Source organism: Drosophila persimilis, unplaced genomic scaffold, assembly GCF_003286085.1.
Source record: "Drosophila persimilis strain 14011-0111.01,24,50 unplaced genomic scaffold, DperRS2 tig00000191-arrow-pilon, whole genome shotgun sequence".
NCBI lineage: Eukaryota > Metazoa > Arthropoda > Insecta > Diptera > Drosophilidae > Drosophila > Drosophila persimilis.
The window spans coordinates 9770179-9795572 of NW_020825298.1; the positions used below are offsets into that span (position 1 = coordinate 9770179).

Genomic DNA, 25394 nt, shown 5'->3' on the forward strand with positions numbered 1-25394 from the left:
GCGGAGCAGATAAACAATTGCAAAAGGCCTTAACAGAATCGAAAAATACACCAAAAAGCCAAATAAAATAACGTCTCGCGCGCATTTTAACATTTTCACTCGACGAGAGAGAGAAGGCCAGACAAGAGAGAGAGAGAGGGAGAGCGCACCGAGGAGTTGCTGAATAAGAAATACCCCAAAGTTAGCTGAATACAGCCAGAGAGGAGAGAGAGAGAGCAGAGTCGTTTCACCGCGCTCTCAGCACACAAATAAAAGAGCTCCCAAGTTTGTTGTTTTGTTTGTTTTAAGCATACGAAAAAAAACCCATAAAATAAAAGCACAAAAGCATACGAAAAGCACACGTGTGTACCGGTGTGTGTGTATGTGAAATAATTGCAAGTGAAACTCATTAAAAGAGAAGGAAGCGCCCCCCCCAAAAGAGAGTAGACAAAACAAAACAAAACCCAATTAACCCGTTGTTTTGCCCACGAAACAGAAGCCGAAAACAGGACGCGTGTGCGGCTGTGTGTGTGTGTTTGTATATATCAAGCCACAAAAATTGTATACATATCATACGCAAAAGAAACACTTGAAAATTTGCTCTACGCACCACACCTTATCGTGCATCGTATCGTATTATCGATAATGAAAACTGAAACCGGCAGCAACATCAACAATAATAATAACAGTATTATTAATAGCAAAATGGATTTCGATATGTATCCAAGTATTTCTGGCAAACAACAGGATCCCGTTCGGGAAGTCGTAATGAAATACATCGACTATTTTCTGCCAGAGTGAGTATGAATCAGGGAAAGACCAGACCTACCTTTTAACCTTATAGATCGCTATTTTATTTGCCAGATAAGCCAGGGGTTATTGTCCAGCAATGGGGGAGATCATTCTATGATAAGGCCTCTATTTGTTTAGGGATTTCAATGTTGTGGGGAATACAGTAGCACTTTGTACAGATGTTTATCTTCCATTATCTTTGCGGAGATAAAATTGCTGGGGCTTTTATGGGGTTAGACTTGTTTGAGTTCTACTTTTAGAATGGAAATTATACAGGTATTACTTGAAAGCTTTTATACAGCGTTACGAAACCGACTTCACCTTGAAGTATCATCACTTTCTGATGATTGGTAAGCCAGGCCAATAAACACCTCCCCCACCCAACCCAAATGGCGGTGACTAATTCTCGAAATGTGTCTCCAATGACAGTTGCGAATTGGTTCGCGGCTAATTTTAGCAAATTAATGTGAAAATCCATGCTGAAAAGTAGGAAAAACAAGACGACAACTGAACAGCTGGCTATAAATAGATCAATAGCCAATATCAAGCCACAACTCTGCTTAAAAAATCAATTAGCAAACAGACACCACAATTATTATTGGCTCTGAGCGGTGCCTGGCAACCCAACAGCCCAACAGCCCACCAGAGCCCGAGAAATTGACTTCAAGGTGCTAAGTTGTATACGGCGAGAGATCTCCCGTCTCTGGATCTTGATTTTATATGCACACATAAATATTTACTAGTTCGGGGCGCGGGGCTTTACGCTCTAATTGTATGGGTAAACGATATTCGATAGACGTTGAGGGAGATCATAAATGTTTCGAACAGTCTGCACATTTGATGGGGTTTTTATGGGTACAGAAATTAGTTATAGGATGAATAATCTTAGGGGAAAATTTGTACTCTCTGGAGGAGCACACTCCCTGCCTCTGGGAGCTGTCTCAAGAGAGCTTTTCACAGCAGGTTACAGGCCTGTCTGCCCGCCTGCCTACCTGTAACTGTCGCTTCCTGCCGCCTTACATCATCATCGAAAAAAAAACGGGCCAACGCATTGCCTGCCAACGTTAGCTGTGGATGAATTACTATTTTTTTTTGTTGAGTAGCGCTGACCTCATTTTTGTTTTTGGCCCGTTACCGTCCAGTTAGGCAACTTGTTGCAAAGTTGTGCATTAGGCTGGAGCCACAGGCTCTGTGCCTGTGCCGCCTGTGCCACGCGTGCCGCCGCTATGTGCCGTGTGGAAGCCTGACAAGTTGGCGACATTTCTGGTTGCCTTTTTCTGTTGCAAGGCTTCCTTCAGCAAGGCGGCATTCGGAACCGCACCGACCCGACCCGAACCGGTCTTGCACTTGGACCACTTTATGGCAATGGCATTTTGTATTTTTCAACTGTTTTTTACCTGGCCGGTTTTTCTTTCTTTTTTTTTGTGGTTTCTGGTGGAATGGAACCCTTTTCTTTATTCCCACTTATACGGATATTTTTGTTTTGTATATTTTTTGTTGTTGTTGTTGTATTAATTCCATGTTTTTCGATTTTAATTGGGTCAGGGGCAAATGGCTGTTGTTGACTTATTTTGTTTTATTTTTTTTTATACCCCCTTTTTTTTGTATTTATGAATGAAATTTTCTTTTACCTTTTTTTATTTGTACAAAGAAAATGTGTATTGTATTTTTAGGAAATGCAAATGAATACAAAAATAAAATTTACAAATGATTAGAAAAATGACTAAAATGTGACGAGAAAAAGACTCGCAAATGATTAAAAATACGACTAGAAAATGAGTTGAATCTGATCAAAAGTCGCGGCTAGTATACCATTTTCTTCCGACCAAATATCATTTATTATTATCAGAAAATCAGAGCGCATTTATGACTATTTTAATCAGATTGAGTCCTCAAAAAAGACATTTATTTCCTTTCAAATATATTATTTTATTTGTTGAGGAAATCATAAAAAAAAGTTCCGAATTTATTTGAAATTTTTGTAATTTTATAACGTACTTCTTTTGTTACGAATTCACTTCCTGTTTTCTGACTATTTGTTTACATTTTTATTTTTTTTGCACAACAATTTGTATGACTGTCAACTTCAACTTCCTGGAGTCGTAAACACACTCTGTCACCAGAGATCCGGGGGTGCTCCATGGAGTCTCAGCTCTCAAGATCGTCACCCGGCCCTCGAGACACCCCGAAATGCAAATAAACACTTGAGAAATGTTCGCCGTTCAGTCGTCACCGGGAAATCGAGTAGATATATGTATGGCATAAATATGTATGCCAAGTTCCCTTTACCAGAAATATTTTGCATCAGCAAAAAAGCTCAATATCTCTTCCCCCTCCATTGGAGGGCTGCTCTTTTTGCCGAATCGGCGGAAAACAATTGTCTGTGAAAAGTGCTGGAAGAGCGATTTGTATGTCTGGCCGAGGGGGAGGGGAGCGAAACCGCCAAAACCATTGCGCGACATCCGCAAGTATTGAAAATTTCGGGAATGTCGAACTGCTGTCGCCTGATATTTGGGTGCGTCCGATGCGGACGGAATGAAAATAGCCCCGCAGAAGAGAAAATGCCAAAGAGCAGCGACATTCAAGGGATTAACCTGGCCGCCGCGCCGGGCACTTGGCTCTGGGCCAGCGATAATTCGCTTATCGCACGGGTTCGATTTGACTCGACTTCGATTCGGCCAAATTTACATGCCAATTGGCATCGTGTAATTTGACGACGCGTCGTCTCTCTCTCTCTCTCTCTCTGCAAGTGCCAGAGAAGGGAAAAGTGGCACGTTCGAGCGAGTGGCGCCAGCAGAAATGCAACAAAAAAATTAAAGAAAATAAATTAAGAAATACAAATCAAAACAAACTTGCACATTGTATGGCACTATACGGAATTACTTGGAATAGGGCGATGTCTAAGGGTTATCTAAGGGGTTTTAGTGGGCTTAGAAATGGGTTGCACAGGGAGGATGAAAGGTGAAGCATAGGAGACTGTCAAACAGGCCTGAAAATAGATTTTTAGGAGACCAATTCCAGTTAATTTTTTGGATTTTTAAAGGAACTCAACTCTGAATTTAATAGACAGACACATTTCTCATTCGTCGACGAATATTTGTCCTATAAACACCGATTTATGTTCTTAAATGAATATGAATGAACAAATACAAAATAAAACCTCGTCTAATGGTTTTAAAAATCAACAAAAAACAACTAAAACTGTTTATTACTAGATTGCTTTTATGATTGGAACATTTTTATAGCTAGAATAAAAAAAAAAAACAACCAGTTGAGACGCACCTATCGTTTGGCTGCTTGAACACCTGGCTTTCCCGTGTCTGCTTTAAAGATTTCTACATTCAAAGATCCACTATTTAGGAACTAAGTGTATTTTATCAATGTTTCTTTGAGTTCTTAATGATATGAATACCCAAAATACCGCTAAAAAGCTCAAAACACAACACAGCTTAAAGCTTGTCCCAAAGCCAAAAAAAAAAGTAAACTAAAATCGCGCTTCATTTATTTAATTTTATTGTCTTTTTTTCGTCTGCTTTGCATTATTATGGTTTTTCGTTTCTTGAAATTTGCATTTTGTTTTTGTCACTGACACCTTTTTCTATTTTTTTGTTTCAAGCAGTATAAAGCAGTTCATTCATCACGTGATTTGATAAATAAAATTGCATGAAAAAAAAACCAGAAGAAGCGTAGAGAAAACTAAAATAAAAATAATCTTGAAATTTAAACAACAACAAAATACAAATAAATAAATAAATGACATCATTTCTTGTTTTTGATGAGCAGTCGGAGGCCCACAGCGCTTGAACTTTAATAAACTTTGTACTTCTTTTCGCCCCTATTTATTTATTTGTGGTGTGCTTCGTTTTTTTTTTGCTTTGCTGCTTGTTCCGCTATGTTGTGTGTTCTTTCTTTCGTCTGCTTCTGCTCAATTTGTACAGCAGGAGGCGGGAGGCCTGCTGATAGCACCTGATGGGAGGATGATAAGAAATCCATAGCAATAAAAGCTCTAATGATGATTCCAGCTGTGGGGTGATTGCTGGAGTCTCAGGGGCGCAGGAGGGGACTACAAACGGGGGAATACTGTTGGCATTTGAAAAAGAAACTTGCATGAAAATCTGAAACTACACTCAGAGAAAAATTTAAATTAAATTATATTAAATAAATATTAAATGAATATTAATAAATATAAATAAATTAAAAAATAATGAATACCGATTAAATTAATTACATATTATTTTAATCAAATATTCGTTATTTAAATAAATTTAAAAAAATCAATTTTATTTTCAAAAAAATTATATAATTTAAAAAAAAGTTCAATTTGGGAACTGTAATCTGTATAATGTTAATAGATTTAATTATTACAACAGCAGTGAAATCTTATATTTTTCTGTCCGTAAATTCTTGATAAATCGCCTTCCATCGAGGGTATTTCTCTTTTTGTTGCTCAAGCAAGTCCGAAGGATTTTCTTTGAGTGTAAAACAAGGGCAATGTCAAGGTCTCGCTCAGAGCAGGAATGTACCACAGTAAAACAATAGAACTGCTTTGGAATTCCCTCAATTAGCCTCCGATTCCGATTCCCATTCCGATGACTTGTTCGTTCCCATCGTTCCCCGTGACCAATTGGAATTTTCATTCTCTTGCCACGCGCAACGGTTTCCCCCAAACAACTCCTTCCTCGCCCCTTTCCTCCATGCAAATAAAGCAACAATAACCATATCAAAAGGCGCCATTGACCGCTGTCCGCGTATGACATTGACTAAATAAATGTTGTTTTATTTCTGCTTTTTTTTTTCTCGCACTCGTATTTTTGTGCCAAAAGAAAGAGAACAAAAGTCACGACATGAGTCATTGCACTCGACCGCCTGCTGGTCGGGGGGGCCAAGACTTTTACTTTTCTCGAGATATGGAAAGTCATAAAAAAGACCGACAACGGCCCTTGGCTTGGCCCTCCTTTCAGGTTAAAAAACTGTCCGTTTCGCGTCCTTGTCGGCCATGACTCAGGGTGGAGTCTCGTCTCCGTGCCGTTTTGCCGAGCCACCTTTTAAATGATTCTGTTTTTCTGATGCGGCGCTCCTCGTCTCGGCTTTTTATTGCCACTGACTTTAATTATTCTGCCAGCTGCAAATCCATTCCATGCCCAAAGTCTCATCGCATCGCATCTCATCTTCTGCCTCATTTCCCATTCCATTCCAATCCATTCCGTATACCCGCAATCGTAAATAAAAATGCATTTCAACACAAAAGGCCGGGCAGCCACAAAAAAAATCAAAAAACTGTTTTTAATCATGAGAGTACACATTTTTTTTATGGTGGAATGTGGAATATATACATATTTTTTTATGGAACGTAATCGTGAAAACCAAAATTATTTTAATGAAAATTAGTGAGCAGAGGATATATAATATTTCCATGTGAATTATGTTTAAAATTAGTTGTATTTTTTGTTCACTGGCAAGAGTCCTTAGGGATACATCGAAATGGGGCACTGCATCACGAACTATCCACAGGTGCACGAGTCCAAGGCCCTGTACTATTTGGGTCCCACACGCCTTCTCTTGGTTAAGTTCTTGAGCTTCCAACATATCTAAAATTGCAGGCCTAGTACCTGACTAACCATCTAAGAATCTATCGTACCCTTCCAATTGACTCACAGCCCTCTTTGGCACTTCATTGAACTCCCTCGTCGAATGCTCTGCCCACAATTGCGGCTTTAAGCCATCTGACATTTGATGACACACACACTCCCGTGGAACATAGGCCATTCCTATAATTAGAAATTATTGCGTGCCAGCTGACAGAGTGCCAGTGGCAGTGGCAGTAAACAAAACCAAAAACGCCATGCTGGTTGATGAATTATAGACAGACAGCCAGACAGACAGATAGACGGTACCCCCACATCGTTATAAAGTGTGGCAAAAGTTGTTGTCTTGAGCCAAGATCATGGCCGTGTTTCTGTGTGGGTTCATTGCTCTACAGAGTTTCTACATTCGCTCTCTCAAATAAAATTTCAGATGCGAGTATCTGGGTAAAAGTACGATTAATTTAAGCCGTTTTAGAGGGGGTTTTCGAGCGTATATTAAGCAATTTGTTGGGTCCTTGAACGGTTTTTGTGTGCTCAAAAGACGCCGCTATTAGAGTTGATCTTCGACCAGTTCCATTTGTATCTTTCTGATACTTCAAGGTGAGCAGATATTTTGTTGCCTAGAACCATAGAAGAAATCAACTTTTACAAGCTTTTATGTGACTTGAAATTGAGTTGGAAAATTGCAGTGTTGTCGGATGACGCCAGTTTACGCCAGTGTTGCATAATTCTTTTGAAATTTATTGTAAAAATACTGTAATTTGCATTCCATACTTAAGGAGAGTTTATTTCGTAGCTCTTGATTGATTGATTGATTGAAGGAGAGTTGGGTTTCGATCGAAATCAAAATGAGATATCTATTCATCTTTCACTCTGGCCTCATGACAATTTCATTGCTCATTTGGCATTGCAATTAGATGGGGAGCTTAGATTAGTGGCGGGTAGTGGAGGGGAGGGGAGGCTTCACCTTTAACTCGGCATCGAGGAAGTTTTATTGTCATATTGACCTCAATTTGCGGGCTGTCTGTCTATCTGTCTGGCAGCAAGGTCACATTGCCAAAAATAGCGTGCTGTCGAAGGTCTCCCAACGATCACCCACCTGGGGGAAAAAGTCTTCAGGCGCCTAAAAATTGCTTGATTTGTTTTTAATTGAGGCTTGAGTTAATAGACTGTTTAATAGATGATGAGGCTATTAAATCGTTGGAGAAGAGACGATGAAAATGTGATCAAAATGATGCGTATGATAATTAAAAACGATACCCACCATTGTGAAAGGTTCAATATGGCAGCAAAATAATTTTAAAGATTTATCCTGTATGGCTGAGCTACTCTGCGAGGGAGATTTAGTGAGAAAAGGGGTGATCCTATATTTTTTAAGATTTTATTGAGATTGTTTATACATTTTTCCATGTCCACAAAATATTAAACAATTCTTTACTCTACCCATAATTTTCTTGCAGTGCATCTGGAACAAGTGCAGTTGCGATTGACAACAAAATCGAACAGGCAATGGTAAGTCCACTTCCAATTCAATTTCTAATTGTTTTTACATCAGAGTTATATTAATATGACCAATCAGGTCATAAAATAGATAAGAACGGAGATAACATGAAATCGCTAATCTTTATAATGGACAAAAAAATGTCATAAATTAAATTAAAGTCTTATCAGTGGAACTGAAAAACATAATACAACAACAACAAAAAATAAAGGTGGAGAGACGACGACGCGACGTCATGGACTGAACGAAACGTTTTTGAACTTTTGACCATGAAAGCGGTTGCCTGCTGTTGAAGATCCATTCTTAATCTCGATTGGGCAAGGTCTCAGGTCCAGTCTTGGACATCAGTCCATAAATAGCCAACAGAGCAATTGAAAGGCCCATCGAAAGATACTCGGACAGAGCCACCAAAAGATACAATTCAATCAAGTGGATGGTGGATGGCGGATGGTGGACCCCTACTCCATCTCCCTCTGTCTTTCAGCTGTGTGTGTGTGTGTGCTTGAGGCACGAATTTAGTTCAATTGAATTGAATTTTGCTTTGTGGTGGCGAGAGGCTGCCTCTCAGCGTGGATATCAATGGAGGCGATTCTATATTTAGACCCAATTAAACGAAGAGTAGAATGAACAATCCTCCAAGATGATGACAATTGATTTTTCGTGGGCTTTCAATGAACTTCATGAATGGAAAGCCAACGACATTTATAGCTGTAATCTTGATGGCCTCAGCGAATAATCCGATTGGAGGCAATCTAATCTATCTATTGGCATCGAAAATGTTACCACTCCAGACCTAAAAGCCATAAACAAGAGGAAAGCATAGAGATTCGACAATTTGAAACATTATTTCTGTAGTAAAACCACAGAAAGTGAAGTTTTCTAACACTAATAACAGTAATAGAACTTTGTGTCTTTAAAAAATGTTAAATAAATGCACTACTAGCTTCTTAGTGGAGTTTCCCAACACTGACAGTGCCAGTCACGTGTGAACGTTGAGTAATAGAACGTTGAATGATGGCAATGCATGGCATGCAGAGAAAAGACGACACACGACAATATTAAAATATGTTAAATTACATAAAATTCTAGCTTCTCAGTGGAGTTTACCAACACTGGCAGTGCCAGTCACGTGTGAACATTATATGATGGCAACGCTTTCGTTTGTGGCCAGAATCAAAGCCTCAATTGTTAATAGAAACCCACCGAAAGCGGAACTCTGGCTGTGTGACACATTTTGTGTCGTGTCTGTGGTGGCCACATGTTGCATGCCTCATTTAAAGTCAATCAACTTTTCCTTTTCCACGAATATCAATTGAAAGATGCAGAGAGACAGTGGCTGGTACTCTTGCCACTTGCCGCTTGCCACCCATAATGGTCATTTGGGTCAATTCAATTGCTCTTCTCTCCCCACACACACGCACACACACAGGCACACTCACACACACACTTTCGTTTCATTTTCACTGCAGTTCTTTTCTTTCTTTCGAATTCCTTTCTAGAAAAGTTTTCCCGCATTCTCTCTCTGTCTCTTTGTGAAAGTATTTTCCCTCCCCCCCCAACGGATTTCATTTCTGTTTCTCTGCGCCCCTCCATCGCTAGCCCGCAACTTTTGTTTGCCACAGAATTTATGCGTTGAATTCTGTTGTTGTTGCTTTTGACCTTGGCGGGGGAAAAAAATAAAATAAAATATAAAATTTTATACGAGGCATCGGGCTGATATTTTTATGAGCTCTCCAGCGCCCCGCTCTCTCAGGCAGCCTGCTCTCTAGCTGCTTATCAGCTGCTTTTGTGTTGTTTACCAAATGGCAGACATTTTTCCGCAATTGTATGGGAGTGCTTATCTCGGCTCACACACACACAGACACACGCACACACGCAGCGAATGCCACACTTCAAAAATGCCATAAATTGTTTGCCAATTCATGAAAAATAAGTGTAAAAAACAACAAAAAATACCAACGATTTTGTTTGCGTTGAGATAATAATTATAATTATTCAACTCAATCACCGAAATGACATTCGGGCCTTCAGGCGGTCTGCTTTGGATGTCTGGCTGTGTGACACAGACCGCCAGTAAGCCTTTCCTTCCTCCGCAATCTCTCTTTCTGTCTGTCTCGAGTGAAAGTCAGCATAATGTTGTACATCCGTTTGCTGCTAAGCTACTCTGTGTGAGGGAGAGACAAAGGGAATGAAGGTAGAGATGCAACAGATATCTGGGGCTGTGTGAGAACATATTCATGTACGTTTTGTATTTTTTCTTGCTAAAATTTAAAAGACCACCATATATTCCAGAGATTTTTAGATGCTATATGGAGTTATCCAACACTGGTAACACGGATATATCGTTTGCTTGATGGAAAATCTTTCCATAGCGAATGATTAGCCATGAAAGGACAATCTGCATTACTGCTGTAGGAAGGTCCTTTAAAAATATGAAATTTTACACAAAATTTATCTTCTGAATGGTGTTTTTTGCAACACTGACTGTGCCAGTCACATGTCAAAGTTGAGTTATACAAGGTTTTCATGATGTAAACGCTTTCTTTTGTTTCATTATATGCCGCTCCACAAGCCAATCGTTCTGAATTTTGCTTGAAAGAGGTTTTGCTCCTTTTTATCATTCAATGTTCCCGTGTGACTGTCAAGTTATATAACCGTTGAAGTGGGAGAGCGCAAAAACTAGCCTTACATTAATATTCCCCTTCTTAGACCTGAAACGATGTGAAATCTTGAATAGAATGAATGCTTTTAAAAGACTGCACGGGTTTATTCGATTTTTAACACCTAGAAGGAAGTATTTCCGAGGATATCTTAGTGTTCAGGCACTTGTGCCGCGATTCAAACGTTTTCTTCTGGTTTTCTTCACTTTTGCCGGAAAAGAAACAAAAAGGAATTAGAAAAAATAAATGAGGTCCCCAATTAGCATCAGAAACATATTTTTACCTCAATGAAATTCCGTTTGTACGCCCCCAGATGATTTGTCTACTTATTCATCATTCAGAAACGAGACCCCCAACAGTTGGCGCATTTCATTCAAATCCTATGACATTTCCCTTAGGTTATCTTTAGAATCCTTCCGTTCCCATTGTTTCCGTGGCTGTGGCTGGTGCTGCTTCTGCTTCTGCTTTTCACTTGTCATAAAGTGGGATATGAGCACACAATTTGCGGATTACGGACTGCGGATTTCAGATGGCGGATACTGAGTCACGTTGCATTGAGAACGGGCAGAGAAAGAAACGAAGAAGGCCCCACAAAAGTACCATAAATAAAATGTAATTTATTTTTGCAAATAATAAATGAGACACCCTTTGAGTAAGAGGAAACGTTTGCTTCCTTAAACAATTAAGTATATCATACGATTAAAGATCACCTATCAATCATTCCAGGGAGGCTGTCTCACAATGACGTCATTGTGTATTGCGCACTTTTTTCTTTCCAAATATGGAAATAAACATGCGATGTGCCCAGACATTGTCATTGTTCTGTGGCACCAGCGCCAGAAAAATCAACGCTTGTTGAAGTGTAATCTATATACCCCTCCCCACCCCACGCCACCCCACTCTCACGCTTCAATTTCTGTGCTAATCTCTACGAATAGTACTTCTATTCCCGGCATCAGAGTCGAAGAAAGAAAACAAATACCCATCGAAAGAAAAACAAAAGAAGAAACAGAGCCTAGGCGCCGCCAATGATTATGTCTTGTTCGTTCCCATGCCCACGCCCCAAGTGGGAGGCCGTCTATCGATAAGGTTTTTGGGTTATACTAACATTTAGTGATTGATTTGAAGTGGCACAAGCAGCCATAAGTGAAGAAACAAATAAGTGACTTATCAGCTAGAAATACCCAAGCAGAAAGACTAGACTTTGGTTTGCAATACCGCCTACTATATGCCTATATTTGTGGCCATTCAAGGCAAAATGTAAGGCTAAAACCTTGGATGTTGTTGGGTTTCTATGATGATGGGCCACTAAGAAGAAAAGTAATTAAAAGATAGCAATAAATAATAGCGTTACTGAATTTTCAGGGGTATATTATATTTGTGGAACAACCAGAAGGAAGACACAAGTATATATTCTTGATCAGCAGCCATAGACAGGGCGATTTAGACACCTTCTTTGGAGAAAAATATGTTTTCTAGCGCCTCTGATTGCCCTAGGTTCATTTTTATAGCCAGAATGCAGAAAACACCCGCTCTCTCTCACGGAGTAGCTAAGCTTTAGAGGGAGAATGTTCAAATAGAGCGCACCATCTGTCTTTTCAGTTCCAGCTCTCTACCAGTGAGACTCCTATTCCTCCTCCTTTGCTTCTTGACTGCTGGATATCTTAGTGTCCAGTCACGTGTGCCGCAGCTCCAATTCTTTCTATAAAAAGAGATATGCCATTTATAAGAAGTTCCCATTCAAATCAGAGTCGTATTTCCTTTCCTGACTTTCTTCCTACGTTTCCACCTTTACAGACCCCGTAAATATTTTGAAATCATAAATATCCAAACCATTTCCACACCGATCTGCCTCAAATTGAGGAAGAAGTTGTGAAAAACAAAGCAGATAATGAAGAGAACACCATGTTAAGGCCTGTTAATGACTTAATGACATTTATGGTTCGGTTTTGCTTCGGATTGGGCTGGCCTGTCGAGCCTCCCTCTGCCGGGCACTGGGCCTGGTGCTGGGCTTTTGTTTCTGTCTACTTTTGTGAAAAACAAAATGCAGAACTTAAATGCTCCACAAACAAGACCATAAAAAGGCATGACAGATAAGATAAAATAAAAATATCAACACATTGACTCGACTCTGGTGGGTTTTACCACTCCCACATCGTTTCTGTGCTGCTGTTTGTGCAAGTGTGGGGAGTTTTCGGAGTTTTGGAGGCCCCACACACACACAGAATAGTGTGTTAAATAATTTGCTTTTCCAACAAAACAAACACCGATAAGAAGAAAAGAATCGTTAAGGGAAAGCCGGCAAGAAGATTGCATAACAGACGAAGAATCAACAATTAAAACAGTCTTTGGTATGGGCAAACATCGGTCTCTGTGGCGTGCCCTAGCCACGTGCCACGGTGCCCTCTGCTGGAGTCAGCGTTCTCTGTTTGCGAATATCGATAACCAATGCTCAAGTAGTCGTCAGCTTTGCGCTAGAGCGGCTCTGTCATGATCTACTTGGTAGAGCCGCAACTAATTGCATTGACAATTCGCGCACCGCACCGCAATTTTCAAACAATTGACGTCAGAATCGATACTGTGGGTCGGGTCGGGTCGACACAAAGCGAGTGAGAGTGCTCGGTTTGAGCCAGTTAAGTGCTAATTAGACGTGGCACTGACGCTAAGGCCTGCCGCTGCGTGTCTATCGGTTGATCTGTAATTTATGCACAACTAGAGATGGGCTAGTGAGGGAAGTGGGACACGAAAAAGGGAAAGGAAAGGAAAGGGAGGAGAAAAGATGACCTGAAAGCTAAACGACAACAAAAAATAAAGTTAGTCTTTAAAAATGGTGTCGAGAGTGTATTGTGCTATCGATTTCTATCGATAGACATCGATTGGAATCGATTCTCAGCGGTTCTGCTTCTCTTTTGTATCCTTATGTACAAGATGGTCGTTCTAAATCTTCTTTTATGATAGCTTCCATCTCTATCCCCCATTAAAAAAAACTACCAACTGGACTTTGTCACACAGCCGTGGGTGGGTGGAAGGGGCAGCTGACGTCATCTACCATTCAAAGTGAAATTGCGTCACAAAGTGGAGTCACTCAATGCCCGGGGACCATATGATGATGATCTTCTGTTTTGTAATACATCTGAACATGTGAACACGTATTACATAAAACGAGTATAAAGAGACTTCTTTAGAATTGAAGACATCTGATTCTGGATGTGCATTGTGCTTTGGCCTTTGTGGAGGTCGCCGACTCTCGCCGTTCGTGTGAAATGCAAGACAAGCTCTGGTGGAAAGGAAAAGGTAGTCGTGAGCTAATATTTCACTGAGAGAGAGAGGGTGACCTCATCGGCATCCCCTACCCTCTCGCTAACGAGTGCGGGTGAGTCATAGATGCCACAATTTGCGAGTAAAAGTTAACTGCAATTAGAGTTCCATTACAATAGATTCAGAGGAAACAAAGTTCCCCGAATCGAACGTAGTTTTTCACCTTCAAGGTTGCAGGGGATTCGAGTGGGTGGTTGGTGGTTGAGGAGTTTCTACCAAAAAGCCAGCTAGGCTTTGCTAGGTTATAACTTGTTTGCCCTCCCCCCTCAGACAGTCAGCCACAGTCTCGACCGGACCAGACATTCAACATTTTCCAGCCGGAGACTACGGCCGCGACTACGACAAGATAGCCTTTAGTTTAAGTTTGCAATTGTCGTTCAAGTTGCTTGATGTTGCTTTTTTTGTGTACGTGCATAGCTGCTGCAGCTCCAAAAGTGGGTCAGTTTTATCGCCAATACATATGTACATGCTCGATGCAGTTGAATTTTCATTTGCTGTTGCCAAGCGAACTCAAATTCCATAATATACTCGCGCAAAAATGCGAAAGCATTGAATGGCTGCGACTGTTGGCAGGCAAAAGTGTGCTGTGAGCCAGGGTGGGGGCTTGAGTGCTAGAGCGAAAAGTGCGCTGTGAGCAAGGCGACTCTGGGGTGGAGTTCTTGGATGAGGGACTGCGGTTGTAACGAAAAGTACGCTGTGAGCGCATGGTGAAGGTCTTGAATGAGTCTGCGGCTGTAAGCAAAAAGTGCATTGTCCTTGAAAAGCAGACGTCCCAAAGCTCTTGCCTCTAGGGCTGTTTTGTTTTAGGCAAAAGCTCAGTGTACTGCCTACCACGTTTGTTGTTTTCATTTGAGACAAAAGTGCACTGTGCATCTATTCGAGATGCTTCCATTTTTGAATGCCGTTGCTTCGAAACTTGGACTGCTGTTGTTCAAGACAAAAGAGCAAAAGTGTACTGTCACAGTTCTCTATCTTCCAGATACTCTACTTCTGCCGCTCTCCGCTATTCGTTTCTCCACAAGATAGCGGCTGTAGCATTCTCTCTTTCCCCCCTAAAGCCCTCCTATTCCTATTGGAATAGATAGAAACTCCTACACTCGTGGGAATACAGTCATATCGGAACTAGAAGTCCAGGGCACTTGTGGGAATATATGCAGTCCTATCGGAACACTTTGGGGATGTTCAGTGTCTTTTATCAACGCATTTTCGAATACCCCAGGGCTGTAGTGCCATCCGCTTATCTTTCCACATTGCAAAATATCAATTCGATTATTAAAGAGGGGAGTGTACGTGCTAAATATAATTTCTGTTTAGTGTTAATCATTAATTACCTTTTTCCTTTTTGTTCAACGTTTAATTAGCCAACAATTATACGGCCAAACAACTTTGCTTAATGTCGAATTTAATGAGGCGGATACTCATCAAATCCGAACACAATTCATCATCTTCTTGGCTCAGCTTTTTCTTGTTTTTGTCTTTAGGCATTTTATATATTTATATATTGTATTTTTTTCCTTCTCTGCGCTTCCTGTCTGCTTAGAGGCACCCAAAAAAAAAAAGCCTAATGAGTGCCAAAAAGTATTTTCTAATCAACAAAACACTTTGACTTTCAAAAGTTTAAAGTTTTCACTCTGTGCCGCTGGCGAAAACCCGTTTGGGTCTGACTCAAAATTAATAATAGTCCGTCCGTAGCGGCTTTGGTTATTTCCCCTCTTTAGAGCCGTCTGTGTGATATATTGGGGCTTAGATATTGTGCCGATTGACCTTTTGTGCCATATCCGTTGAACTCTAGAATCGCCTCAGCGATAGCGATATCTTCCGTCATTGTTCTCTCTCGTTCGCGCAGTCGTTAAAAAAGTATTTTTTCAAAATGCAGGAAGCGAACACAAAGCTCAATGTATTCTTAATCGCTTTTAATTTCGCAAACGTGTGCGATGATAAATCAGGCAAAAAAAAAAACAAAACAAAAGCCACAAAATAAACCTTGCAAAAAAGTATTTGTCAAGTTTTTGCCTGTCCTAGACCTTCTTCTTTGCCGGGTTTGACCTTTGGGAATGTCCATTATTTTGTGGGCGTGTCCAGTCTATGAAAATTTCTCTCTCCTTCGGGGCAAAAACAATTGTGTGGGTGTGCGTTTGTGCCACTTTGCAGCAACAACTGAATATGCCAATCAGCTGTCTCGGCTGTCACACAAAATTGTCTCTACTCTCCTCGACTGCCTCTAAAGTTTTTCCATGCTTTGCCAATTTTTTGTTTTGGCTGAACGTTTCTCCAATTTTGTTGCCAAGCAAAAAAAAATTCGTTTCAAAATATAAAAAAATGTTAAAGCCCAAAAAATATTATTCAGAACTGACAAAAACAGTTGCTGACCTAATTAACTTATTGCTACCAAAAAAAAAAAAAAAACACTGCTAAATATATTTTCAGAATTCAGGGATTTATTGCAATTATTTATATGTGTTTTGTGAAGTATTTTATTATTGTTCAATTTGTCCGTTTTTGTTTCGTTTCGATTTGGTCGTGGCAGCACTTGCTTTCTAATTGGGTTAGTGACATCACAGTCTGCGTTTGAAACCAGTTTTCGATGGAGTTTGAAGTTGTTAAAGCTGTTGAATACCTGACGGATTTACCAAATGCTTGATCGGCTGTCGGCTGGGCGCTATATAAAAGTTTATTTGGGTTTACTTCAAGTCAAGGATTGCCACATATTTTGTGATTAAAATAATGACTATAGTGGAGGTTTATTCGGGGCAGTGTAAGAGATTAATGTAATAGATTTGTGAGGTTTATGGGAAATTATTCGAAATCCTTAAAGTGGCAACTAACAATTATTTTTCGATTGTTTTTGAAGAGCTTAATCCTTGCTTCCATGGCTACCACATGAGGCGGCACACTCGAGACGCACTAGCGAATTCTTCAAAAGAGAGACTATTCTGTCAAAAATGTAACATTTTCGTGTGTAACATTAGGGACTATTATTCCCTTTAAAAAGTAATGATTTATCTACGAGAATTTTCCCTGATAAATGTATTTTTTATATGCCTCGAACATCATATAACTAGTTTGTATTGGCTCTGAAATGTCACCATTTCTAGTCGCCTTTTTAGTACCCCCAATCCCATAGGCCCGGCCAGTGTTCTCTGTTATTCTCCAACTACATATTTTAGCATAATTTCAAGTGCATTTGGTTCTCGAATTGATTGTAAATGCTGTTTAGTCGATCGGTGCATTCGCTAATCGATGCGAGTGAGCGAGGGACCCAGTCCGAGGGTTTGTCGACTTGTATGGGAGTCTGTTTTGGAGAGCCCAGAGACCTGTTCGACAACTTCGGAGCAATCTGAATTGAACCGCACCGATCTGATCAGATCTGATCTGATCTCGGGCGTTGCGAGTGGTCGTCGTGTGTGCGTCGTGTCTGCGTGAGCGTGGCGTGGAGTGCGCGTGCTTTGGGGTTGGCACTTGGCCGAGACACACCTACCTTACCTACCTGCCGCCCGTGTGCCGTGCTGCGGTCTGGCTGCGATTTAAATTTGGCCATGATCGAACACCAACACAAAACGCGTTTGGTCCCGCACCCGAGACGTATTTGTTTGCTGGCTGTTGGTTTTAGCAACGCACTGATACAAAAACTCATCGTTAAATTTAAAAACAGATTTTGCAATTGGATGATTAATGTCGTGTCGGCTTGTTTATTTTGCGGCTGCCTGCTGGCTGCTGCCTTTGTCTTTGGTGTATTTTTGGGCCTTTTGCATTTTAATTGACACCAATATGTCACTCGAGGCAACGGGCGCGACACGAGAGCCGTGGCATGAGAGCCGTGGCAAATTTGGGCCCCCACACTGTTGAAAGTTTTCCTTTGGTCTACGAAAACAAAACGATCATAAATATATATCAAAGTGAGCTCTATGGGTGTGTGTGTATCTATGTGTATTCGAGGGTGTGTGTGTGTGTGTGTGTCTTTAGACGCCATATAAAATACTTTTGCTTCCGCATTATAACTTACGAGACAGAGAAACGATTGAGAAACATTTGTTATTTTTCTTTCATTTTTCATTAGTTTCTTAAACAACACAGAGCATGACTGGGGCAATAGTTGCAAGAAATTCTTTGGCATAGGAAATAAATACGGGTTCTGATATGAATGGAACAGATACAAAGATTATGAATAGGAAAATTGTATTTTTCGAACTCCATTGCTCCTTTCGGAAATAGAGAATAGAGAATTTATTTGTGCAATCCAAGGACAGACATTTCCTCTCTCCTTCCAAAGAGTACGTAAGACGAGAGCATTTATCGCTCCTCGCTCCTAGGATCATCTCTGAGCGGGGAGTCTCTCGAAGGCACCCTCTCTCTGTCTCTCTGTCTCTCTCTCTCCCTCGAGTACAGAAATAGAATAGGCACAAGAGTAACGGCCAGAAAAGTAGCTGAGGCACCAAAAAGAAGAGTACACACAGCCAGCAGAATATTACCGCAGAATACCAAAATATACTGAGATCGAATGCCCATTTAGATTGAACAAATATTCATAATTACTCATAATTTTTATGGATATGACAATTGATTTATAAACATTTCATAGGCCTTGTAGAAATTTCAATATATTTACTTTCGAAATGGAAATTTGTGTATACCAGAAAATACCCCCAAAAACTAAAGGCATCTCTACAAAGTATATATTATACGTATTATTCGTAGAAATTCCGAGAAAAGTATTTAACAGCTGACAGTTTTATGTGTCTAAGAAAATATTCGCCCATATTTTGTTTACTTATTTTTGACACTCTTCATTCTGCTTCTTCTCTTTGCAGGTAAGCAAAACAACAACAACATAACAGCCATATACGTATCATAAGAATGAATGAGACAATAACAAATTGTTGTTGCTCTCTCGGGTTCTGTCGGACGGCGTAAGTCAATCGGTTGGTTAACCATCTGTCATAGACATGACTATACTCGAGTACGCCTCGATATAGTAGTTGAAAATTTTCCACAAATCCCGCAGCCAGCCGTTCAATGAATTTCAATCAAAACATGATCGAAGATCGAAGAAAAATTCCACAAATAAATTTAATTGGAATGGAAATTATTGTTTGACAAGTTTGAAAAGTTCCAGTGTTAAATGCGGGGGAGCTCTCCTATTTGTTTATTTTCGCCAAAAATAGCCAAATGGAAACACAATTGGGAGTCTGTCTGCCTCTAGCCATCTTGCCTTATTTTTATGTCATCCTCCCCATTCTGTTCCCGCTTCGTTGGCAAAACAAAATAATTAAGCTATTTCGCATTAGGGTCCAACCCCAAAAGAAAACAAAATCAGCCGCAAATATCATGATAAAATACAGATAAATACGAAAAGACCAACAGTTTTGGAGACCGAAAAGTGCGATACCCTTACATTTGTAGGTAGAGGCATAAAGGTTTATGTGTTCCCCTTCCCTCTAACACGTCATGCGGTAGCGCCCCTCGGTCGGTTGAACTACAAACGTTATGAATGATTTAATCAATATTTATTTATTTACAAAGGATTTTTTGAAATATATTATAGATGTACATATGTTATGTACCTTTTTTATAGTATTTTTAAAAGCTATCGTTCTGATATTTTTTCGTTGTATTTTATTAGTATTTTTCGCTGTATTTTATTAGTATTTTTTAATATTTTATTGTAAAAATCCAAAAAAATCTCTTTTTAAAGTATTTTTTTCTGTAGTTTTAGTATTAGTATTAGTTGTTAGTATTTTTAGTATTACTTTTTAGTATTTTTTAGTGTAAGATACGACTTGGTGTCGCTTGATTACACCAACCATCTTTGCCATTGCTTCCTAATGATTCCGACATACCCCAATCGATGGATCCGCGATATCTCAAAGCTCTACACAAAATCATGGTACTACCTTCTCCTAGGGTATACCCAAATAGTGCGAATATGAATGTGAAGGGAAGAGGGCAGAAACGAGCCAGCTCTTTCGCCGACTGCCGGACGGGGGTCTCTTTGGGTCTCGCAGAACACTAAATAGTAAACACACCGCACACAAATCGAACGATATCACTCACACTCGGAAACTTATAGAGAGCAGAGGGGAGGGGAGGGGGGCTCTATAAAATAGTGTTATTGTGAGTGCTGCCTCGATTGGCCTTGAATAATTCATGATTATTTGTGGGCATGGTTTTTTTTTTTTCGCTTTCCAGTTTTAATTTTTCATAAATTGTTGTTGCAGGGTTCTTCGTTTTGTTTTGAGTTCTTCTTTTTTCCTCGATCATTCCTCTTTGCTCTGCTCATTTGTTTACCAAGTTTCGGCTCCCTTTTTTTTTGGACAACTTTGATATGTGAGCAAATTTTGTTTGTATAGGTTCTGGGAAAAGTTCAAATGCCTTGTAATTGGGAAAGGAATGTATGTGTAATGGATATCACCCCAGAAAATACATATATATATTTTTTTTTGACAACTTTGTTTCCAATTAGCTTGAAATTTGTTCAGTAATTTCTTTTTGACGTGTTCTCGGTGTCCTTAACCCAAAACTTGTCGCCAATTATCGGAAAGTAATTCGAAGAAGAATATTTTTATGTTTTTTCAATTAAATTATCGACCAACAGAAATGGTTCCAAGGATACCAAAAGAGGAGCAACCAATCCAACAAATGAACAATTTGTTATTAAGCAAAAAAAGAGAGAAAAATAAAAGAAAAGAAAACACGAAAAATTCAGGTCAAGATGAAAGTCTATTCAACTGAAATTGAAATATTCTAAAAATAAACCACAAGCAACCAAGAGATACATCTCTGTGTATCAAAGATACATATATCGATTCGTGTGCGAAAAGGATTTCTGTGTGGGGGAGGCCTTGGGCATCCAGAGATTTGTCACTGGGCAAAAGTTAATTGGTGCCACACGTGCCACCAGGCGCTCAGGCGCTCGTGTAGATATTTTTACAACTAATTTGCGCATTCGAATGCAATTAGCAGGCGGGCCGTGCCTCTACCTGGACTCTCGTACCTGAAGGAAGCCAGAAGTGCAGGGCCATAAAACGATTTAAGTGCAGGCCACATGCAGTGCCCAGCCTCTGGTCTGGCGATTTAATTGCAATTTCACCATCTTATTCGTGTCTCGACACTGGCGTTTTATGGCCTGCTAGATGGATTTTATGTCGGTGTGGTCGGAGACTGGGACTCAGACAGGACAGAAGTCGTGGTCAGCATGGGGTTTACGATGTGCGACAGACGGCAGACGGCAGACCGACGACATGAGCACTCGAATGTGTATTTGAAAGGCTCTAAAAGTCATCAAAAGTCAATCGGTCTTAGGGATACGAATGAGGCAAGTCTGATCTATCAGAGCTTCTTTCAAAAGCCAGGCTGCCAAGACTCGAAAGTTTTCACAGGGAAAAGCCAGCAGATCGTTTAGTTGGGAACAACAAGAAATGGATATGTTCTCTGAAGGAAACTTCACTCAATGTCCAAGCAGATCCACTTTCCCGATGTGTATTCATCTTTTTTTGGCATTATATACCGCTAGAATATATGATATTTGCCTCTCTTTGTTCGTTCTCTGTTTGCTGTCTGGCTGCCGATCAGCGATCACCTGTCTGTCTATCGATCATTCCCATAAATATATTTAGTCCAAGCAAATGTTTGCCATAATCGAAGAAGGCAAACAGATTGACTGTCTGACAGCTGCTTGCCGTCTGACCGTTGTACATACAAACCCAGTCCCAGCCCAAGGTGTTTCCCTTGGCCAGAATAAAAAGAAAACAAAAAAAGGTTCCCTTATCATCTTTCAAACGGAACTACAGAGCGACGAACAGCTCTTATCAAAATAAAACCTAATCTAAGCAGAACATAACTTGTTCTAAGCAGAATTGAGGAACTTCTTTGCCTACAATTTATATATTTTTGATTTTTATTCAATTTTTGTTTTGCTGACGCAGAGATGCCTGTCCTACCCTGCCCTGCCCTGCCCTACCCTTCCCTACTGCTAAATGGTACCCGACAATCGACAATTGAAATTCATTGAAGGCAAATCGAAAAAAATCAAAAACAAAATTTCTCAAATGGCTGTCGCGACTCTCCCCAGCTCAAACTGAAACCCGGGGAGGGGTGTGGTGTGGGGGGAGGGATACTTGCTACTATCAGCACATTTTCATCTGTGTAGTGTTGTGGTCTGTTATCAGTTTGCCTTTTTGTCTAGCTGGGCGGCTGCTTATCAGCCTCAGAGCTCATCCCACTCATCTTTAGCGTGATTCGCGTGTCCAAAGGCAAATAGAACGAAACAGAACAGATCATAGCAGAGATAGTCTTGAGTCTAGGGCAAACATTGGCACAACTTTTAGAAAAAAGGGGACTACTATTAAAAGAATGAGCAACACCTCAGGGGGGGGGGGCCTCTTCAGGCCTCTTGATCGAGACTCGAGACGCACAAGCGAAGAATGCCAAAGAGAATGCCAGAGAATTCCCAATTCTTAAAAGTAGTTCTGTTCTAGAAGCTTTAGGTGAATCCTTCAGATACTTTCCCCGTACCCAATGTAGATCAGATCAGGTAGTAGATCCATCTATAAAGTGCTTTATGCCTGGCGCGTGTTGACTTTCATCTGACACGTGGAGCCTCTGACTAAACAGACTCTCTCACGGAGACTCTGTCTTATCAATTTGTATTGACGTAATTTTTCTAATTGTATCTAACAGATACAGATACTGATACAGAGACACACAGAGAGTTTTCTGCCTCGATATTGTATAAGGAAATCACTAATCAAAACATTTTCTCTGTCGATTGTCCAACGAAATGCAATACAATTCCTTTAACGAGCTCAATAAGTTGTGTTTATTGGGCAAAATGATCTCGAATCTGGAACCATATCGTATATTGAGAATTCCAGTAGTTCCAGACCAGAGCAGGGAAATCTGGTAAAGGCCCAAAAGGAAGTTCAATGGAAATCTGTTGAAATGGATATTTAGGCAATCGGTAAAACGATTCTCGAGTGTTCGTAAATTAAGAGAAAAACATCGATTTCGAGGGATCTAAAGTAGAACTTGTGGAACTTAATGGTTCACTACCGATTTGGTAATAATTAATGAGTCTCGAAGCTATCCATCCATCAGTAGTGTTTCAGTCCTACTTTCAATATTCGATGTAAATTTTCCATTACAATCTTGAGCATCAGATCATCTATAGATATCAGGCTCTACAAACAACTGTTACCTAAAAAACACTCCATGAAGAGAGCACTCATAACAATATTTTTCCACAGCTGTGGCTTCCCTCTCCCTCTGTCTCCCTCTCTCTCTGTCTGACTCAATAGAAAAACACTTGTAAATTTCCGCTGGGGAGACTGTCGTCTGGGGAGGCCTTTCACGGTCTGGGTCTGTGTGTAGACACACCTTTTGGCTAACATTTATTCCGGAGACTGCCTGACGGCGGTGATGACTTCTCCCCGCCCTGCTGCCGCCCTCCCTCGCCCCATCCAACCCAACCCCATTTATGGGCATGTTTTGAGGACTTGTAAAGTCGGACAACCTGTCAAGATGCCTCGCTTTGAATGCGCTGATAACCCTATCTTATCAGCAGAAAGCCAGAGAGCGTAACGAAACCGAATTGAATCTAAGCCCCTTTAAGCCCAAAGTCCAAACAAATTAGAAAAAAAAACAACTTGAGGAAAATTTTGTAAAAAAAAAAACTGCACGCGAAGCGGCATTCCCCCTTTCCCCACTGCTGCAACCCCTTCTTCGAGCCTGCAATTTGGCGACACGCGCCGTTAAATGATTCAGAAGTAATCGTGTGTGTGTGTGTGTGTGTTGCATGCGAGAAAACACTTTTTATCATCATCCCACACGCCCACAAAAGCAACACCGAAGCAGTCACCACACCCAACACAACCCACCTCAACACACCACCACCACCGCGCAATCCACCACACATACATGCACACACTATACTGCGTGTGTGGTGGTGGTGGGGGGGGTGGGGCACGTGTTGGGGGCGTGAAAACAGTCAACAGTCAACGGAGGAAAACATCAACACACCGTAGAATGGTGTAATTTTCCACAGACGCCTTGGCAGCGCTCAGGGTTTCCTTCCTTTATTTTCTATTTTGATTTTTCAAATATTTTATAACTTTTCTTTCCGCCTGTATACAATATTTATTACGTCTGTGAAGAGGGGGGGGGGGGGGGGGGGGGGTGAATGTGTTCCCCTCTTTGTTCTTGGGCTGCGGTCAAGGCATTACAAAACATCTAAAACCCCACCCCCCCTGCCACGTACCTCCCCCCCTCTGTCTCACACATCACTCATTGGGGGGCACCCGTTTTTGTTAGGGTTACAGGGTGGGTGTTGGGGGGAGCTCAATTTTTATTGATTGCCAGACGCGGCGACGATTTGGAAATGTTTCATTTGTTGATTCCAAATGCACACAACAAAAATCAATACGAACACAGAACACATGTGTATGTATTCCCTGACAAAGAATATTCATTGTTTTTGTGCGGCATTTGAATGAATATCGTTTATGCATGCAGTCCACACGAAATGCATGCAAAATCTATACGAAAGCTGGAAACTGTTGGAAATATTCTGACACGAGCCAGACATGTGGGTTCTTTAGAGAGAGTAGGAGGAGCTGTTTGGATTTTTATAGGAAGAGGCGCACATTACGAGTTTTTGTATGTTATATGGAATAATTACAACTTATTCTTATTCTATGGTTCTCCCTGCCATCTTCTATAAAAATCGTAATTGATATAAATACATGTGTGAATGGTATCACTGATAATAATGCGGTTGTAATATTAAAGATATACCCGTTCATTACAGAAAACTCCAGGGAATTCCTTAAGTAATCCATACCCCTATGACATCTGGTGGGGATGGAGGGGCTTTAGTCATATTCATTATGAGGCTTTCAAGTGCCACTTTTCAGTGTTTTCTCAACTGTTTTCACAGTCGTCGGCGCTTTTCACTCGACACCCACTCCGCCACGCCACTTCACACTCCCCACTCATCAGCCAGAGCCCTGCCCCAATGTGATGGGGTCCCATCTACGCAGTTTGCGTGCCCTCTCTCGTCCCTCCCCGTCCCACTGGAAACTATTGACATGCTGAATATTTATTTGCATAAAATGTGCATGTAATTGATGCTTTTTCATGCCATTAAATTATTGTTATCCTCCCATTTATTTGTATTATGATTATATTTCGTTTTTGATTTTCAATGCGGATGTTTTTTCTGTTTCGGTTTCATTTTTGAACAATTTGTTGTTGATGAAACGTCTGCCGGGTGCCGGCTTTTGTTCCTACATATATAGATCGAGTATCTGTATCTGTATCTGTACGGTATAGATTGACTCAAAATGACTTCCCTCAACATGCGCGTGAAATCGATATGTTCCGTGTGGGGTTTTTGTTTTAAATTTTTCGATTTGTTTTGCAAAATATTCTGCTGCTGCTGCTGCTGCTGCTCGCATTTCCTTCTCTTCTCTTCGCTGAAGCCCTTGAATTTATTTATTTTGTCAATGCCAAAAGCGGAAAGAATTGAAAGGGTTGGATATTGGATACGAAACCATTTTGGAGTTG

The 25394-nt window shown here is 40.5% G+C and overlaps 1 protein-coding gene across 1 annotated transcript in view; it reads left to right on the top strand.

Annotated features, from left to right (window-relative positions):
- LOC6589612 (protein bunched, class 2/F/G isoform) overlaps window positions 1–25394 on the top strand; it is a 117377-nt gene that overhangs the window by 85770 nt on the left and 6213 nt on the right. Inside the window, exon 4 of the mRNA XM_026988573.1 lies at window positions 7817–7868. Within this exon, the coding sequence (XP_026844374.1) occupies window positions 7817–7868 (52 nt within the window). The remainder of the gene's footprint in view (window positions 1–7816; window positions 7869–25394) is intronic.